Here is a 21,089-nt window from a genome sequence, read left to right on the forward strand (position 1 = left end):
CATGGAAAAAATACTTGTAAATATGTAACTTTGAAACACAAAATTGAGTTTTTAGGGGTTTAATCAATGACTGGACGGTGACTTTAACAACAAGGAATGAGATGTTGAAACACAAGGAAAAAAATCTTTTTTTTGTTCTGTTTAGGATAGATGAAGTACCCTGACAAAAAAAAAAAAGTTTGGAGTCTTTTTAAATCCTCTGTCGAGCTTTTTCTGGGCCAGGAAGACAGGTAACAACTTAAAAGGTTTCCTCCTGTCTCATTTGGCCTGATGATGGCGCTGAATAAAAAGTCAGGAGATAATTGCCATTAGTAGCTTTTGAGACATATTAGTAAAGAACTTCATTGTCAACTTTATAGCGGTGCTAAAAAATAAAGCAATGAAGGTGTTACAATATATCATCTGGGAACCATTAGTCTGAACTGAATTTTCTTCTGATCCATCCGATAGATATTTAAATTTGACTTACTGGTGGTGCTAGAATAATAGTCAAAGAATCACCAAGGTCATTAGAATTAATCCTCTATGGAACTTAGTGGTCTGTTGTGAACTTTATGGCAGTTGTGGACATTTAAGTCTGTGGCAAAAATCTCAATTTCATGTTGGATTCACCCTCTGGGGACCATGAACTTCTGTGCAAAAACACAACAAAACAGACTACATCCCCTTTGTGCCCTACAAGTTGTGTCCTTTCCCTCAGTGTAAGCTGAGCCGTTCCAACCCCGTAGTGTTTGGAATAGCATCCCCATGTTCCAAGCATGATATCCCGATTTTCGTAACTGGAATTCTGAATGGATGGCTGCTTTTATTCCTTTAGGAATCAAGAGAAAGAATGACCTGACTGTCTCTACTGGCAGCCAAAAAATAGAATACAGAACAGGATGGAGTGAAGCACCAGGAAGGACCAAAAAGGAGGGAGATCACAGAAATGGCATGAACAATAATGAGGAAGAGAATTACAAGGAGGAAGAAGAGTAGGTAGAAGAGGACAGCTGGTCGAGACAAGGGAACCAATCGGAGGGCAGAAATGTAGGACGTCTGTGAACGTTGACCAGTTGCAGTGCCTTTTTTGGTTGCCTGTAGAGCCAGTCAAGTCATTCTTTCTCTTGATTCCCAAAGCAGTAAACCCAACCATCCATTTAGAATTCCAGCTAGGAAAATTGGGATATCATGCTTGGAAGATGAGGATGCTATTCCAAACACTGTGGGGTTGGAACGGATCAGCTTACTCTCAGGGAAAGGACACAGCTTGTAGGGCGCAAAGGGGATATATTCTGTATATTTTTATATTTTACATTATATTGTCTGGTGTCACTAGAGGAAAAAATCCAAAGATCACCAGTCTTTAGATTTCACCTTCTAGACATCTTGGCTACATCTGATAAATTCCATACCAATTCATGTTATATTTGTTGAGATATTTTAGTCTGGATTGATGCACCAATGTTGCCATGTTGCCAATAAAAACATCTGTATTTTTGGCTGAGAATCTGGCTTTGGAGGCCTCTTGTCCCCTTTGCTTTGTGTTGGATGGGCGATTTTCCATACTTGAGTGTTTCTTCCTTAATCCTTTATCTTCAAACTGTAGAGAGTCAGGACTAGAGAAGGGGAGGAGAGGTATGAGGGACTATCTCAAAATGCCAGTGGGCGTGATTTACTCTTACTACCAAGAGAGTGCAGGCCAGATGGTGAGTTTAAGAAGCCTGAAATCTCAGCACCTGGCAAAGTGTTTGTTAGTCATTGCATTAATCAACAACTTTGCCAACTCCCTGCATATACATTATGCTCATTTTATGCTAACGGGGCGGTAGAAATCTTATTTATTCAAGAAATAATTGCCTAAAGTTATCCCAACCAGCAAGTGTATTTCCCTCTGCACACAAAGACAGTACATGTGATGTGCTGAATCTTGTTCGATAAAATTTTTGTCTGAGTTCAAAGGACTTCTACTGATTTCAAGTGCACTTTTCATTTTTTTTGAAAATCAATTCATCGCTCTGATGCACCAACTCTTCATTCCAAAAGACACTGTAAATGAGTTAGGACTTAATAAAGTGTCAAATTTGGTACTTGAGTGCATTTATCAACACATCTAGCGTGTTGCTGTTATTTGTGCTTCTGATGTTCTTCCACTGATACACCAAATTGGACTGTGGTGGCCTCCATTCACTTCTCTTCAGAATGAGCCAATTTGTATAAGCGTATGCAGTTCCCAAAGCTTGAATAATTCTCCTGCATTTTTTCAATGTATGAGCATGTTAATGTATAATTGATGCTTTAAGGAGATAAACTGCCAACATCTTCATTTAGGTGCCTCGGGCGGAGAGAGAGAGAGCAGTTTCACTTGATTTGTTAGTTTTAAAGTTTACTATCTCATGGCTGAGGGGGAAAAGAGGCCTGAGGTAATCATGAACGGTGTTTGCACACCGGCGTGATGGCAGCAGATGGTTGATGGTTGGAAGGATGAATGACGTTTTGCTTGCGCTTCTTCTACAGTCTACGCTGAAAGGAGCCAATCTCACCGTGTTCGGATGCCTGAACCACGGCATGCCTCTTTTCTTACGGGAAAACTCGTCGCTGAAATGCGAATCAGGTACGTCGACTTTAAATTGGACACAATAGCCACATGTTTAGTAATCCCCCAATTAATAGACCACAAAGTAAAGCTGCGTCTCATTGTTTTCTTCTGTTTGTCTCCAGAATCTGTGGCTGGGTTTTTCCTTTCAGTGAACGCCTCTGCTAATATCACCAAACTGAGGATTCCCTACCCACAAACAGGCACCTGGTACCTCAGTCTGCGCTCTCTATGCGCCACCGAGCACGGGTGAGCGAGACAATACTGCTTCACAGCAAAACTTCACACCATTAAAGTAGTTATTCATGAATAGAATCTACTGGCACAAAATCTGCCTTGTGGCTCTTTAAAGGGAAAGTTTGAAAAGCCATATTTGGTACATGTAACACTTTCTTTGTTCCAGTCCATCCACCCATCTGTTAGCTATTTCCACATTTTAATGTAGAGGGTCATGGGAGGCTTGAGTCTATCCCAAGTAACAGTGAGTGAAAGATGGGGTGCATCCTGAACAGATTGCCAGGACAGACAGACAGACAGACAGACAGACAGACAGACAGACAGACAGACAGACAGACAGACAGACAGACAGACAGACAACCACACCTACTGCCAATTTACAATCACCAATTAACCCAACATGCATATCTTTAAGCTGGCACAGGGATCCTTTGTATAAGTTGTATCATCAGAATAGATCAAATGAAAAATGGCTTTGAAACTTTAATTATCCTTTGTTTTTGATTACTTCACAAATGGGATAATAGTCTTTTAATTTCATATTTAATTGGTTATGTTTCGGTTGTTGCTTCAGAATTCAATTTTTTGAGTAAACATAAAAAAACAACTAATTATCCTTATTTTCCATGTCTGTGTTTTGCCTTATGTGGCTGGATTGTGCCATTTGATCGGCCGGGGGAGTCCACAGCCAGCCAGAACAAAGACCTGCAAAGCATTAAAATGACCCACATTTGCTCTCTTGACCTAGTATAATTGATCGATATCCCTTTAATGGCTGTACGCTAAATATGAAGCTTCTTCCAGCAGTTTGTTAACTTAGCTTAGTCCAGAAAGACTGTAAAAATAGGGTTGAACAGCTCTGACCAAATTTAATAATCCACCTGACAAGACAGGTACTTATTTTTTCATCCAACACTTGGCAAGATAGCAAATAAATAGATTTCCCAACATTTCAAACTATGCCTCTATAACGGAAACAACTCTGTGAATTGTATTCTCTGGAGTGCTCAACCCCAAAAAAATCTCAAAAACATGATTTACAAGCAGAAATTCATTGAAACCAGTTGAATGACTGTTGCTCATAAATTTTTGACAGTCTCATAATCAATTCTTAGGCTTGGTCCCAGTGCCCCACAACAACCTCTGTGAAGCAGTATTTGCTGTCAATTACAGGAAACAACTGCAAAATAGGACATTCAGTATTTCTTCTGAACTCATCTTCGTAAAGCAATCACGTTTGTTTACCAAAAATTAATAATTCAGCGCCCTAATGGAGACACTGTTCTTACTGTTTGAACGGTGGAGCCTCCGTCGTTCAGCCACATCCTCTCCCATCTGTCACCCAGCAGACTGGCTTGGCATCGGCTTTACAAATGTCCTTATGGTGCACACCTAGCATATGACATGGAAGAGGGTTAGATTTAGTGGTTTAAAAGCCAGATTTTTCATATCCCTGCATTTGCATTTCCAGAATTCCAAACAAAACTATGTAAATATGTTTACGTAATAAAGCATGACTGGTGAAATGTCATCATTTTCTGCCACCTTTCACTAGTCATGCTGTGCTTTTTGTAGAAGGGCACAGCTCTTACCTTTTGTTGGAAAATATCTTGTAATCTCTGCTATTCTCTCCACCCTTCTACATTCTTTTTTACTCCACAGATGAATTGAATAAGTACACGCTTTTTCTCTGAGGGTTGATTAAAGTCATTACGAGAAATATCAGAAAGAGAAGTTGGGGGAGAATGTTTCCATTAAGTTGTCCATCGCAGTGTTTTCCATGAGTTCTTAAGTATTAGCTATTCAGCAGATTGAGCTGTTTTTGCCAAACTCTTAATGGCACGAAAATGTGAACGGAATGAAATTAAGCAGATTTTTTCTCGACCACTTGGGACTTCCAATTGAATTTGAATAACAGATAATAACAGATGGTGTGGGACATGGACTCATCCTCACACGCACAGGTATGAAAATGCGGACAACATTCATATTGCTATGCGTTACATTTCTACACATTTACACCTGCTGAATCAGTCAGACCTTGTTAGGGAGGAAAAGTGGTGGTGTGAATGACAGGTGCTCTTTAAGGTTACAATTAAGTTGATTGATACAACTTAAAAACTAAAGGAGCAAGCAGCTGTGTCAATTATAACAAAATGTGTTGTGGGGAAAATACAAAGAACCACATTTGTTACCTCCTGGAGTGTCATTTTATGTAATTGATTGTAGAAGCCAGCAATTAGAAAAGATACAATGCAAGCATTTGTTTTTTTTTCTTTCTTCCTTTTTTCCCATGTAGTGTCAGAGGTAAATTATGTATAGGTCTATGTGCAGTTGTTAATTACTAGGCTGTAGATTCCTGCATAACAATAACCTCTGTCAGGCTGTAATTATCAAAAAAAAAAGCTACTTTTGTCAGAAACATTTCCTTAGAAATGGCAGGAGAAGTCAAAAAAATGGAGGCTGTGATTATAGGTAAAGTAATGTAAAATATTCCAGTTGGGTCACCTAATTGAAACACCTAATGAAGGTGTACCACTATTGCAGTAGAACTCTAGTTTTCTTGTTGGTCTGTATAGGACACATTCATTTACAGAAAATTACTTTTGTAATTGCCTAATGAAGTCGGAAATTGCACACGCCCAATAGAGTAAAGTTGTGTTCCATCTGACAAACCTAAAAACAACCTTTGTGATCTCCACTGTGCTGTGGTGATGAGAGAGCTGGGGGACACAGAACAACAAGGCCAAAGCATCACAGGTGCACTAGCAGCTCTCGAGGCCAAATGTGGAGAGTTTTGAAGTGGAATGTGAATGCCAGCGTGATAACATGCTCATAATGACTGTGCTAACATGCTGATATTTAGCAAGGATCATGTTTACCATCTTAATTTAGCATGTTAACAACTGTCAGGAAATGCAAGCAGCAGCTGAGGGTGAACAGATGCTAAAGTTTGGATGTGTTTAGCCATATTGGACAAATTGGAGACTTTGTTCAGATGATAAACCAACATCCTGCTTGTGCCTTTTCCAGATTTGAGTCATGCACCAATGTGACTGCTGAAGTCTACATGCGCTCCTATCTAACTCCATGCATCAATGACTGTGGGACGTATGGACAGTGCAAGCTCCTGCGCACCAACAACTACCTGTACGCTGCATGTGAATGCAAAGCAGGTAACAATTTACTTCAAAAATCCATCACGGCACATTGCATTGTCAGTGTAATTTTCAAACTCACATGATAAGTGTGTTTTCCTCCTTGTTTGTTGATTGAATTCATGCACAGTGTAAATTAAATTCAGATTGAGTGGTCTGCTAACGTTTTCTTTTGATTGTAACTTAAAGTCCAGGTTAGTCCATTACTGTCAAAACCCAGTAAGTTTTTTTTTTTTATCATTAATACTAGATATTGAACAATGCCCTTAATTATTTATTAGCATTAAATAATTAGTAGGCAGTGTAACTATGAATAAATAATTGGACTTGTCCTTAGGTCAAAAGATTTTTTTCTCACACAAGATAAAAGTTTCTTTGAAGAAACGGGATCATCACTGCTACAAAGAATTTCTCATTTGTTGGAAAATACATCATGCAGAGTGACAAGAAAATGGGAGAGAGCCAGGTGGGGTGGCACAGGTCATTTTCTAGAATTGAACTGACAATCCTGCAGTTAAACTGTATGTTCCACTGTCCAATGAGTCATACAGCGGCCTGGTATTAATCTTTTAATACAAGCCGTTTTGATAAGACAATAAGACACACTCTTAATTACAAACAGCTTTTCAATAAAAGATGAGCTTATGAAACTAAACAAAGCGTGTCCTCTGAGGCTTTTTTAAATCCTGCCTTTGATCTTCTTTTATCATAGCTGGTTTCTCTTCAGTTAAATTCATTGTCATACTTCATATGTGTGACTGCTTCCTGGCAGGCACTTTGCATTCAGCACTTGCCCTTGGCCCGTCTCACACTGCAAAACCTCTGTTCAACAGTGCTCAGGAATATTTAATTCACACTGTCTCATCCAATCCACCACTTGATAAGGATCCAATGTGGCAAAGCAGGCGTGTTTTAAAATAGAAGGGAGTTCGCACCAGGAGACTGTATTGTGCAGGATAAACAACTTCACACATATTGTGTTTGTTTTAGGTTATTTTTACAGAGAAATATCTGTCCACAAGAAAGGGCTGCTGAAGTATTCATTTTGTCAAGAGATAAATATTTTATACGTTTTCAGAGATGCTATAAATTCAAAGCATAAGGTTTTGAAATAAACTGTTTCATCTACTGGAGAGTTCCTTCTCATGCATCAACAAAAACATTTAAGAGTTCTTTCCAAAGATTTATTCGAGTTTAAGGAAGACAGGAACTATTTAATTCTTTTTTTTTTCTGCCTATAAAGCCTGCCAACACAAAAGCTCTCTTACAGTCTGTAGAAAGAGTTCACCTCGCTTGGATGCTTGTTTCCCCTTTTATTTCCTTTCAACGTTGAATCATGGTCAATTTAATTTGTTTTTCTGAGAAGATTTTATAAAAAGGAAAACTCATTCATGTCAAAGTGAAAACAGATTTCTACAAAGTAATTTCAATAAATTGAAAACATGAAATAAGTGCTTTTATAAGTTTTCACTCTCTTTAAAGTGACTCACCGAATTCAACACAGGTGCAGTGAATCAGTGCTAGAAGTCACACAGTTCACAACTTGAACATAATTTGAGTGCAGAGAATGTGTCTTGAGTGATTATGGTATAGAAGGAGGTACAAGCTCTGGCAGCTGAGATGGGAGAGACTAAACAGCAACAGTTCAATGTTCTTCATGATTCAAAATGTTTTGGGAGAATGACAAAGAAAAAGCTACTGTTTGAAAAAAACAAGAGTTCACGGGATGACATGCGGGAGACTCTGAATTCAACTGGAAGAAGATTCTTTGATCTGATGGAAAGCTTGTGAAGGTAGATGGTCAAATTATAGCAGCAAAGTATAGGGAAATCCCAGAGGACAACCTGAAAAGATTTGTTTTCCAGCAGATCAACCAAAGCATAGAGCCACAACTGGTTGAAGGTGAAGGTTCTGGAGTGGCCAAGTTAAAGCCTAGACTGAAGTCCAGTTGGGAGTTTGTAGCTGGATTTGAAAAAGACTGTTCACTCATATTTCTAGTGCAACCTGACAGTTTTGCAAGAAACAATGTGGTAAAATTATAGTGTCCAGATGTGCAAGGCTGATTGACAGCTATCCACTCAGTCTCAGTGTTGTATTTGCAGCCAAAGGTGCATCTGAGAAATACTGGTTTGTAGGCTTGTAGAAATCTGTTGTCATGTTGGTAGGAAAAGGTCTTTTTAGTTTAAAAAGCCAAGTTATAATCACCAAGATTTAATGATTAAAAGAGATCAAAACAGGTAGAATGTTTAAGGGGGATGAATACTTTTTGTAGGTCTGTTGGATCTCTTTTGTCTTAGGTCAGTGCATAGTACTGATAGTGTTTGTGTGTGTATCATCAGGCTGGGATGGCTGGGGATGCACAGACAACTCGGAAGCCTACTCCTACAGTTTCCAGCTCCTCTCTACCCTGTTGCTCTGTCTCAGTAACCTGATGTTTGTCCCACCTGTGGCCATCGCCATCCGAAGCCACTACCTGCTGGAGGCTTCAGTCTACATCTTCACTATGTTCTTCTCCACTGTGAGTGACTGTATACATTTATAGCTGTAGTTTGCTTTAATGAGAAATGAGAGAGAGAAAAAAAACTGTGACGCAAAGAAATATGCTGATTGTGGTCATCATAGCAAGCTACCTGTGGAGTTTATGACCGTGAAATATGGAGTGATGTTTTTTATGAATAGATTCATAGAAAAAATATTAAAGCATGACAGCAACTACAATAGTAGACGTTTTGAGACAGTAATTAGGTTGTGACATGTTTGGCTAAATAACTGACACGTAATACAGAAAACATTTCACTGTATGCAGATGACACAGTCCTAGTTATGAATAATCCACCTGAATATATACCAGATTCAGAAATGGCTGCAATTAAAAAAAATGAATGTCCTTCCTCACTTATTTTGAATATAGATGCTCCTTTATTCCCTGTTATATTCCCTTAAAGCTGTTTACATTAACGCATAGTGCAGTTCATATATTTACTTTAAAAAATAAGTGTCCTAGAATGAAATTCCAAAAGATTCAATCATCCATAAGAAAGGATGGCTTAATGGTATCTGACTGTATGCATTATCACTGGCTTTCACAACTGAAATTTGTCTCAGTATGGGTAAAGATTCTTTGTCAGATTTGAAAATGATATGGTTAGATAATGTATCCATGCAGGCCTTCATTTCCATATTCAGGAAAGTTAGTTTACCAGTATGTCTGTCGCACTTATTGCTAATATTCCTGAATGTGAAAGCTATCTTTTTTCTTTGTTTTAATCATGAAAGGTTCTCCAGTGTGTTCCAGAGGCCTTATATGAGTTTGTAAAGGAGTGGTTACCAATAACCTGTACTGGAATCAACTAAGATTACTTTTCTACCTAGAGCCTAACAGACAAATCATGTCCAGCTCATCATACCATAGTACCAGTAGTTGTTTGTCAAGGAAGGAACAACCCATCATGCACCTACCTGTTAGCAAAGAGTACATTTTTAATGAAGTAAACATTTTTAATGGGAGTTATTCCATATATTATTTTGACACATCTGCTGTCTTTTCCCTTTCTTCTCACAGTTCTACCATGCATGCGACCAGCCAGGTATTGTGGTCTTTTGCATCATGGAGTATGACGTGCTGCAGTTCTGTGACTTCCTCGGCTCGCTCATGTCGGTGTGGGTCACCGTCATCGCTATGGCCCGGCTGAAGTCCATCATCAAGCAGGTGTGTTTCTACTGCACTTCTAAACAGGAATCTGGGAACATGGGTGGAATAAAAAATCACACGACAGTTTTTTTTTTGACAGAACTGTAGTTTGTCAATGGATATTAATCAAGTGCAGGATTTGCTCTGATATTCCAACTGAAATACCCTATTTGTTTCTACATAACCTGCATCTTTCACATAGGACATTGAGTACGCTGCTTCATAAGCTCTGCATATAAGCCATGACAATATATCGGAGTCTTGAACTGACAGAACGTCTACTTTGACACTGGAGGCAGGTTTCAAAAGCAAAGGCAAACTCTTTTTCAAACTGGCTCAAATGCAGAAATCCAAGCAGGTAACAAAAAGCAGGGAACAGGCTGAGGTTTACACAGAACTGCTGATCCCATTAAAGCCAGTTTGCAGCCTTAGACTCTCAGGTGGGGACCTTCTGACTGTTCCAAATTTGAGGCTTAAATCCAAGGGTAACCCTGCTTTTGCTATTACTGCTTCCCAGCTTTGGAATGACCTACCTGAACAGATAAGGCTTGAAGATCAGTTTCTTCTTTTAAATCACTTCCTAAAACCCATTTTTATAGATATGCTTATGTGTGATGTCCTCTCTTTCACTCTATACTATGGCATCTTGATGCGCTCGATTATTATTTGTATCAATTGGTGCTCTTTTCATTTGTTTATGCTGAAATAGTGTATTTTGCATTTTGTATCTTTTACTGTGTCTAACACCTTTTCTCCAGTTTTGGCTTCCCGTTTTTTCCTTTTTGTTTGGCCTGCTGACTTGTTTTTTTGTTGTAATTTTGCTTGTCTGGCAAAGCACATTGTAAACTCAGTTTTTTAAAGGTCCCATATAAATAAAGTTATTGTTGTTATTACAGACAAATAGAAATACAATAAAGCAGTGAAAACTAACTAAAACAAACTGAAAGTAGTGGAAGACGAGGCATGAAGGACACAAGCGAGATAAATAAGGACAACCTCAGAGGAAGTGACAATTGACAAGGGGAAGCACGGGAATATGAATGCACAAACAGACTAATTGAACGCAGGCGAACCTAGCGACGATGAGGCAGGCAATCACAAAGGAGGGAAAACACAACGACGACATGAACCAATCAAGAAAATTTACGGCAGCCTAATAAACACATATTTTCCATGGCTTATTGTGGTGGAGCTTATCAGAGGATCTCCAGCACCTGCTGCGGTTTTATTATTAGCTGACAATGATTCAGCATTGTACCTGTCACCTCATAAATTGCCTGCACTCCAGATGAGAATTATTTTTTTTATTTCCTGCCCTGGCTTCTAAGTAATAAGCGGCGCATCAGCATGGCCGCGTAGAGCGCAGCCGATGTCACCACCTTCAGCTTCGCCCACAAATTGCACCGATTGGCTCGGTGCTGTTTCTAAACGTGGAAGCGGCCACTCAGAAGAGCAACTCGACCTCTTGGATTTGCTCGACAAAAAAAAAATAAATAAATAAAGTTAGACGTGGGCAGCGATTCAGACAAGTGGAGCCAGACATCTTCGGACCGTAATGCATTTCCACTGTCATGCAGTCTGGCAGCACCTAAACTGAGAGAAAAGGCCCTGAAGCAAAGAGAAAGAGAGAGAGAAATGATAGGATGGAGAAGCTGCAGAGCCTTATAGGAGGGCTATAAATGAACTGCACATATGGCTCAATTTTTGGATCTAAATTAAACGATCAATGTGTTAGGATCAGCATTACGCGGCGCTAAAGCTCTCCGGTTGTTGGCATATTGCGTTGGATGACGGTAAACACTAACAGGTGCACCTTCTCCCTGGGTCATTCCCTGGCTGCACACCAAGATGGAGCCAAAAAAAAAAAAAAAAGAAGTGTGTGTTTGCGTAAATGTGTGTCCATGTCCATAAATGAGACAGAGGGAGGCAGCATTGGGAGGGAGGGAGCGTACACGAACATCTGCTGTCCTCTGGAGTTTTCATTTTTGCTTAGCGCTGCAGTACACAGTCACTAATCAAATCGCACATGTCAGGACTGGCAAGTGGAACTGTGTGCGTTTGTGTACTAGAAAGAGAGTGTGTTTGTTTGCTCGTTTGTGTGCGTTTGTTAATGTCTGTGGCAGCGGCAGCAGTAGAGGGTGAAGGACCCAGCAGCATGCAATAGTGCGCGTGTGTTTATGTGACTTTTGGACCTTCGAAGCTCAAAAAGTCCTCACAAATTTGCCAGCAAAATATCTTCCAAGGACATTTTTACTGGTTCACATAAAGAAAGAGCTTCAGGAGATCTGCTCGTCTCAACTTGCTGAAGGTTGCTGTGTCAGAAACATATAAAACGGTTTAAAGGATAATTACATTTTATCGCATATTTGGTAGTTTTGGACCCCTTTTATTGAGCGGTTAGGATAACATCGTTTTCAGCAAAGTGATTGCTGAGATTATTGGTGCAGCAGGACATGAAACATGGACGTTATTAGGCAATTAGGAAAAGAAAAATATCCAAATGATCTTAACCATTTGATGCGCAGCGTGGGTGAGGAGATGCCCATTTTCCATTGGATTTGGGTCACTTTTGATCCATCTTATTCATCAAAGGGTTATGCATCTTCATGTAGGTAGGTACAGTGTTACAGCAATTACAAAACTCAGGTATAAGTTGGGGAAAAAAAGCCATAATTGTGCTTTTAAACACATGACATATAATTTATATTATTGGTATCTCTTGTCTAAAGAGATATGTTGATTTACAAATCTCAAAATTTACGATCAAATGAATGACATTTTTCAGTTTTCATTCATATTCAGATTCATTGTTCTTTAAATAAAGTGTAATGTGACACTGTGATGTGCAATAGCTCAACAAAGGGTACAACAAATCTGCAAAGTGTCAACAGAGCCAGTAGACAATGTTGACAATCACCCTGATGCTGTGTGAATATGACAGAAAAAACAGCGTTTGGAGCAATCTTAGTGTCAACCAATCCTAGAAATGCAACAGAATTGTGAAGTGTAACCAGTAAACTCAGAGGAAAGAGCTTCAACATGATTTTATTATTAATAAGTGACCCGGAGATTTGTTGAAAGCTTGTAAGTACACTTTTATGCTGAGGAGTTCTTCATTGCATATTGCTTTGAAATGTCACAAATAAATGCCCGGGCTCGCATTATTTCAATTTTTAGTAACTTTAGACATGTTCAGGCCTTATATGACAGCTCATTATGTCACTGCCATTGGGCATGTTGTAATTTACACATGTACAAATAACACTGGAGTCCATATTAATCTATATATGAAAATATATGTAGCAGACAAAAATAGCGTCCCTACCAGAATTCCTCCCAGCTCTTCTGTCACAATGACAGATAATAATTCATTACAGCAAAAAGCCCTGCCTGTGAGTGTCGGTGCGTTCATGCCTGCATACAATGCATGCATGTTTGGGTGCTTCTGTATGATCCAGCGGTGCAGCATGACTGATGACTGTGGCTGCACAGAGTCCTCCGGCTGCACCACGCTGCTCCTTTCCTCCTTGGTTTGTGCCAATTAGTCCTGTTCTCCTGCAGGCAGGTCATCCCACACCCTCCTCAAAAAAATCCACAATTTCTCCTTCACACAGAAGAATGCAGACCCTAGGCATCCTGGACAGGCTTAAGTTCTCCCAAAGCATGTGTAGCACAGCTTATTGATTTTTTTTCATTCTCTCTTTATGTCTTTTATATCCTGTGGCTTTATGTCCAATTGCGAGCTTGGCAAAAGAAAGGGTATTATTTATAGAATGGGCCTCTATTGTTAGCATTTGCTTTTTATTGTTGTTTTGTGGCTCGCATCTATACAGAGGAAGTTCAGTGTATTACTTCACATTTGATTTCACCTGAACTCGGTAGACGCAGTTATTTTCTGTACTGATCGTTTCCCCACTGGTGCATTAAACTGGTGGCATATTTACATAATGAGAGGCTTTTACTGTTTTGTAGCGCATGCTTGCATGCTGTTTGCAAAAGTCCACTCTAGTTGTGGCTGTTGACAATGCAGGACATTTTTTTTAAGCTTTACTTATTGTCAACAAATAACGCAAAACAAAACAAACTGTGAAACATGAAACTGCCTCTGGATACTGTGGTTTTTAGTCTCAAACCTATTTGTCCCTACAAAAGATGGAAATCTTTAACCACAGATCACAACTGTTTAATGTAGGCAGTTTTTTACAAAGCTGTGTATTGTGGGCTTGTATTGCTAAACCAGGAGGGGCTCAATCATGAGTTTTTAGATAACGGTGGTCGTGTATAGATGAAAAAGCAAAAAATGAGTGTGTTGGTTAAAGTCAGGAAGGGCATACAAAAGATTGATTTAGAAACCCTGCTTTATCAATTATTTTATTCCAAATGGACCCATAATTTACAATATAAACATTGTGCTTTATTCGAAGAGGCTTTAAACTATTGAGGCCACAAATGCACAAGGAAAATGTTTACTGAAGCAACAAATCAAATCAAGGTAGGGTCATTTGCCATAGGTTTCTATAGAATCAAGCTGCTTCTTGCAACATGAAAAGTCACCCCCTACTGGCTGATAAAAATAATGTAGGTTTAATGCACCTCCACTTCTGCTTTACTTTTCTGATCAGCAGCCTATGTCTGATTTCTATATACAATCTATGGTTAACACAACAAAGCATTTGCATTACTGAGGGAGAAGCCAAATAACTACATTGAAGACAGCTATGCGCTATACATTACAAGCAATTCAGCCCAGCACCATGTGTTTTCCATAGCCATACTGAACTCATTTGTACTGACAGATGTACAACTTGCCTCAGTAAGGTGCAACATTCTCTCTCCTGCCTGTTTATGGTACATTCAACCTTTTTGCACTTGCACAGTTTCCCATTAGACCTCCATGAAGGCACAAACAGCATGTGTTGGTTAGGAAGTCAAGCTCTTGCTGCCAAAAAAAATAGGACACTGGTTCAAAATGGAAAAAATAAAAGTCTAGTCCACAAACAGGAATCATCACCTGGTGGTTTAGTATCCATCTGTCATTTGATATAGAAATTCTTCCAGCACATGTCGGAGGAAAGATTAGAATTTTGAGAAACCCACACCAGCCTTGAGTTCTCCAGAAGTTGCTGTTGCTTGACCACACAAACATCTTCCTATATTTACTGGGGATGTAGCAGCGTTGACAGGGCTTATGGGGGGCACATATTGATCTGTGTGCTTTTTGTCAAGGTGCTGTATCTGCTGGGGGCAATGTCTCTGTCCATGGCTTTGCAGCTCGACCGTCACGGTCTGTGGAACCTGCTGGGACCCAGCCTGTTTGCTCTGGGCATCATGGCCGTGGCATGGGTAAGGAAAATTCACACATTTACTGCACAGGGCAAGAGCAGTCTACTGCAGAAGAGATTTTTTTAGCTTCATTTTGTGATGTATTTAATTGCATTAGAAAAAACAATTAATTTTTTTGATATTAGGGAGGAAATTGAAAAATTGTCATGTTGTAGCAGTGTAAGCGATAAGCAAAGATAGAGAATATTGAATGAAATCAAAAACAAATGAAACAACTGTGCTACCTAATTCTTTCTTGTGCAGCTTCAAATAAAACAATAATTAAATTAGTGCAATTTTAGTCCGGTATTTCAGGAGAAAACATATTTCTATAAGTACACGCTGTCTGTAAAATTGTACAACTGCTCTACAAGGGATATTTTCACACTAGGCGAAACGTAATTATTTTAATACATAATGTGTGTTTAACATTCATTGAAAAGCTTGTTCAAACATGCAGATGAAATGTCTGTGCACTGTCCCACTATTGTTCCTTATGCCAGTAAGTGTAACAGGACTTAATCTGTCATTTAAGCTAACAGAGGCCTGGAACATGTGCATGGCTAAAAACTGTCGGTTTTCTGGCCAATGAAGCTATTTTACATTAGCATGGAAAGGGGCTTTAAAAGTTTTGCAGCCTGTGGGTATTAGTCATGGGTTGTAGTTCCATTATAACTCAGCTTGTACTTTCACTGACTCTTCTTCGAGTCATAATGTGCTCCCTGAACTGAGAAGATAAAAAATAATAGTCTTTCAGGCAAGGTTCTTGCAAAAAAAAAAACAGAAGAAGAAAAAACCTTTAACACCAAACCTCTGACATGAGTTTGAAAACAAGGTTTGTGGTTTCCTTGGAGAAAGCTTTGCGTTGAATAAAGTGTGGGAGTTGTAGCTCTGAGTGTTATCTTTCTGTGAGGCGGAGGATCCTACAGAAACAGTGGAAGATGAAATACTGTTTAATTCCTCCATGTAAACCCTCCAGCTTGAACACAAAGAGTAGGAAACAGTATTTTTATTTTTTTACATAGTGAAATATCTTTTCTTCTTTGATTAATGCCTTAAAATTCACGCATGGTGAGATTGTGGGAGATTTACATAAAGCCAGTCGGTTCCACTGTTTGGATGATTTTCTTTAGGCTTTGGTGGATTTGTAATTCAGTTCTAGATGTCTTGTTGACATATGTTATTTGACAAGTATAGAATGCAAACATCATGGTCTGCTATGCTGTCACAGCATATACAGAATGAAACCCTCAGACATAAGCTCTGATCTTCTTACACACTAACTAGCCATAAGAGTGAACTCCACACGGCAACTTTTCACTCGGATCTCATGCTATTGTACCAATTTTTAAAGACAAACCTGGGCTTGTGCTCGGATTACTTGGCATTTAATAATTCATCAGCCGTTCAATAGCGTATGCCTGTATTTCAACATCTCTTCCTCAGTGCCGTACCTCGGAGTTTGAGCGCCACACATTTTCAACAAGAGCCCTTTTCATTTCGGCTTGTCATGTTTCTGCAAAGCTTGGCATTCTGAATGTTCCCAGACACAACCGAATTAGATCAGTCAAGCGCAGGGCACAGAGCGTCTGCTGCTGTGCAAGGGTGTAATTAGCAGTAAGAGGAAGGGGAGAAGTTCATGTCTGTCAATGCCAAATAGCCCCAATTCTCCAAACTAAATGAGCTCCCTGACTCCCCCATGAAAAGAGCATCCCAGCCTGGAATTGTTTATCCTAACCAGGAAAATATGCAGTTCCAAAGGGGCTAACGCAGTAAAAGCACATTCCGCGTTTTTCCTCACTTGGCTTCACATAGATAATCATGCTTTAATCTAAAATGTATACAGCATAATAATTTCATCAGAGCCGTTTCCTGCTAGAATACATGGTAATTATTTTTGTCATTCATGAACAGCTTACATTTCCCCTGACAGAGGGGCAAATTTTTTTTACGTTAAGGTTTGGAGGAAAAAGTACAATGCAAGCAAACACTGTTTATGAAGCGATGAAAATCGAAGCTGAATGAAATGAAATGTTCGAGTCTCTTTGTGCAGCACTCGCAGCAAATCTTGGCCACTTAAAGAAAGAGCGAGCGCATTCTGTGGATTAAACAAACCGAGACATCACATCCAGTTACTGCCAAACAGAACACGAGCATAAATCACAAACTAGATAAAGCAACGACTGGCCAATCACTAATCCATCAGCTGATTATGAACAGCGTGATGGACTTTTTGCTGCAGCATTAGGCATGAATGCCGGTTTTCAGACAGTAAAATCGGTGGAGATTTATGAAGAACACTATCCCTCTGTTCCTTCAGTAAAAGTGAGATGCCAGCTGGTCTCTCACTGAAACCCCATTGGTGTCTATTTTTGAATGACTCCTCCCTGCTCGCTCTCCCACTCCAATATCCATGTTATACTGTTGGCATTAAATTAAGTCAGAAAGAACATTAAACACGTGGGCTTTGGAGATCAATTCATAAAGAAAATCAACCATAAAGCACTTACTACAAAAAGCGGAAATGAAAACTGTGTGTTTTCTTTACATTGTGGTTTTCTAAAGTGCTGCCTGGGGTACGTGTGTGATATACTGCTAATCCTACAAGTATAAAGAAACCACACATGCAAATGTAAATGAACATTTACATTCCAGCTTTTAGTCAGCGGTGAACACATCAGATAAACATAATTATAAAAAATGAATGTTTTGCTGGTTCTCTGTGGGTGTAAATTACCAGCAGTTCAAAACATATGGGAATAAATTAGATAAGTGTTTACCTTGGTCAGCAAATGGGTCTCAACTCAAACAAATTATGTTCTTCTAATCTAATTAGAGGTGAGTATTGTTAAAATGGGACACCTGGCAAATTAGAACCATTAAGCTTTTTGCGGAAAGTACCTTTTTAATGAATATATATAGAAAATATTCCAGAATCACTGCTTATGAGTCACTGAAAAGGGATTTGACGAAAAGAAAAAGTTCATAAGGGTATGACGTCATAAAACTGGATGTGACATCACATACTTTGACACTTGATGCCAAAATCACAGTGGTAATTGAAATGACGTGATGCTCTGACATGAAATATTGTTATAAAAACAAATATTCACTGCTTGATTCTAATATATTTTGTAATGCAATATAATTATGTATCAATATTGCTAAGAATCTATTCTGTGCTTCACTTGACCTTTTGAAAAATGTGAATTTGTTAGCGTCCCACACTTTGTCATTTTGACAGTACAAAAAAATATTCTTGAGGATCACAAAATGCATGCTGTGGTAAAAGAAATCAAACTGGATCAAATATAATTTCCTTTAAATATGTTATCCCATAGCTTGCTGGAACCAAATTAAGAATAGCTAGCATAGCCACGTTTTAGTTCACCTACTTGGAAAGCTGTAGCTAGCTATTTGTAGGCATTTTACTTTTTCTCATAACATACAACATCTATATTAATTTGAATAAATATTAATTACATGCTTTTTTTTTTTTTTTTAGAAAGTGTCCCAATTTACTAATGCTCACTATATACTAAAATAAAGCTAATTTATCAAACAAATTTATTGGAGGGGTGTAGTGAAAAAACTGAATTAGCATTACCATATAAACTATGAAATACATTTTACTTCTTCTTATACTATATGTATACTAATTTAAATAAATATTAACTATATACATTTTTTTTATAAATGTCCCATTTTACCAATGCTTACTATATGCTAAAATAATATGAATTTATTAAAGGAATGCACTGAAAAAAATAAATGAGCATGAGAACTTAGCATTGCCAGATAAACTATAAACCCATTTACATAATATAAATAAATATTAACGATTTGACTGTTTATTTCAGAATGTGTATGATTGTACCTATACTCACTATACACTAAAATAGTCCAAAATGATTGAGGAAAAAAAAACCTAAATTAGCATTACTAGATTTACTATGAATTTCATTTACTCTACAGTTTTGCTATGTTTTGCTGTAGAAGTACAAAAGGTTGTCTGCTGTGACGTTGAAAAGCTTGTTGTGTCTGTTGGCCTGTCAGACGGTGCGCACCATCCGTCGCCGGCGTTGCTATCCGCCCACCTGGAAGCGCTGGGTGTTCTTCCTCTTCCCGGGCACCATGATCGCCACATCTGCCGTGGCGCTCTACGCCTTCGTGGAGACGGAAGAGAACTACTTCTACATCCACAGCATCTGGCACATGCTGATCGCGGGCAGCGTGGGCTTCCTGCTGCCGCCCCGCGCCAAACCTGACACCAAGGTGACCCCGCTGAAACGTAGGCGGGGCTGCGGCTATCAGCTGTGCGTGAACGAGCACGAGGAGCTGGGCCTGGTGGACCCGGCCATCATCTCCATCAACAGCATCTGTACCAGCTGATAAACTCCCCAAACCCCCAGCCTTTTACCTTAGAGACACTCCATTGCCTTCTTTTACTTGGGAAATTCACACATGGGAAATTAAGCCACAGAACTTTTAAAAAAGCAATGTAAATACTTTAATGCTGATGTGACACACTGGATTTCTTTCCTTTTCTTCCGTTGTTATTGTCATGGTAATTACTATCAATACAAATGTAATTATTATTATTATCAATAGTTAAAGTTCTGATGAATCGTGGGTGTACAGTGACACACTGTTGTTTGTGAATATGTATTTAAAAGTCAAGCTGAAACACTGCTGCTATCTGACGGTGACTGTAAAACTGCTTCTGTTGGTTATTTATTGGTGGTCTTGTAAACAGGCCAATTATTTTACTCTATGGGCACAGGTCAGGGGGCGGGCAGGGGGCATGGGTGGACATTTATCAAGGGCACGGCTTTTCTGAAATTCTTTTGAGATATATCTTTTGCACTGAGACACAAAAATGTTATTCTGTAAATTTTTATAACAATATAAACCGCAGTGGGCATCACAAATGTAAAACCTAGTTGTCATGTGGAATGTTAGACTGTCTTTTGCAATCACAATGTATCGCTTTTACACGAATGTGCTGATTGTTCTCGGAGGGAACAATTCCAAAGTCCAGCTGCCTGTTGAAAGAGAAGAGGGGGAGGCAGGATTACTTCAGAGACCTCAAACCAAGACCTCACCTCCCTGTTCTTTTCTGACAGGACCTGCGTGTGACACCACATTCATGAACAATAAATGTTTTCTTTCTTTGCCTCAGTATTACTCTGCTACTTTCCAAGCTTTTAAACGTAGCGCAAACTCCCACAAAGACATCACATTGCAATCCCTGGTCCTAATGGAAGCTAGTGGTTCTCAGACAGTGAGATGAGACGCTGTCAACAGCATCCTCCCAGGAATAGAGCAAGAGATAAATAATTCTCCTACACAGCGGCAGCATGAAGGCAGTTTCAGAGCATACTGTCGATGTGTAGCATCTCTCTTCTTATGTAAGGGAAAGCAGAGCTGTGAGAGTTTTATGACTGTTTGCTGTATTCCTTTTTAGGTGTGATCCATCAGCAGCTCCTCAATATTTATTATTCTGTGTGCATGCCAGGTCTTTTTTTTATCAGATTATTTCAGAAAAGATTAAAGAATTTATTATTTTGGCAAGTGTACATACTGTACTGCAAGCGAAGTGGAAATTGCACTTGGCCTTGATATAAAAAATCATCACGGACCTTAAAGGAATAGCTTGCGTAGTTTGCTTATTTTCTTTTCTAGTCCTTAGATGCTTGATGCTGCTCTCCTGTATGCTAAATACAAAGCTATAGCCAAGAAAGAGATAATTACAGAAACAATGAAAGACTATTTTGGCAAGTGTGCAAACTTTACTGCAAGCAAAGTGAAAATTGCACATGGCCTTGACATCATCACGGACCAGTTTGATGCTTTGGTTAGTATTGCTAATCACTTTTCTTGTCCTTAAATGATTGGAATTGCTCTCTTGTATGCTAAATACAAAGCTGCAGCCAAGAAACAGATTATTTAAAAAAAGATGAATGAATTTATTACCTTGGCAAGCATACATACTGCACTGCAAGCAAAGTGGAAATTGCACCTGGCCTTGATGTCACACGTGTAAGAAATCACCGTGGACCAGTTTGATGTTTGGTTAGTATTTCTAGTCACTTTTCTTGTCCTT

At 39.0% G+C, this 21,089-nt stretch overlaps 1 protein-coding gene across 1 annotated transcript in view; it reads left to right on the top strand.

Moving 5' to 3' along the window:
- tmem8b (transmembrane protein 8B) overlaps positions 1-20,164 on the top strand; it is a 37,189-nt gene extending 17,025 nt beyond the window's left edge. Inside the window, exons 7-13 of the mRNA XM_023287889.3 lie at positions 2,497-2,593; positions 2,701-2,824; positions 5,846-5,988; positions 8,310-8,488; positions 9,533-9,679; positions 14,888-15,004; positions 19,040-20,164. Coding sequence (XP_023143657.1) covers positions 2,497-2,593; positions 2,701-2,824; positions 5,846-5,988; positions 8,310-8,488; positions 9,533-9,679; positions 14,888-15,004; positions 19,040-19,375 — 1,143 coding nt within the window. The 3' untranslated portion in view covers positions 19,376-20,164. The remainder of the gene's footprint in view (positions 1-2,496; positions 2,594-2,700; positions 2,825-5,845; positions 5,989-8,309; positions 8,489-9,532; positions 9,680-14,887; positions 15,005-19,039) is intronic.
- Positions 20,165-21,089: the final 925 nt, after the last annotated feature.

The sequence above is a fragment of the Amphiprion ocellaris genome, chromosome 6, assembly GCF_022539595.1.
Source record: "Amphiprion ocellaris isolate individual 3 ecotype Okinawa chromosome 6, ASM2253959v1, whole genome shotgun sequence".
Classification (NCBI taxonomy): Eukaryota; Metazoa; Chordata; class Actinopteri; family Pomacentridae; genus Amphiprion; species Amphiprion ocellaris.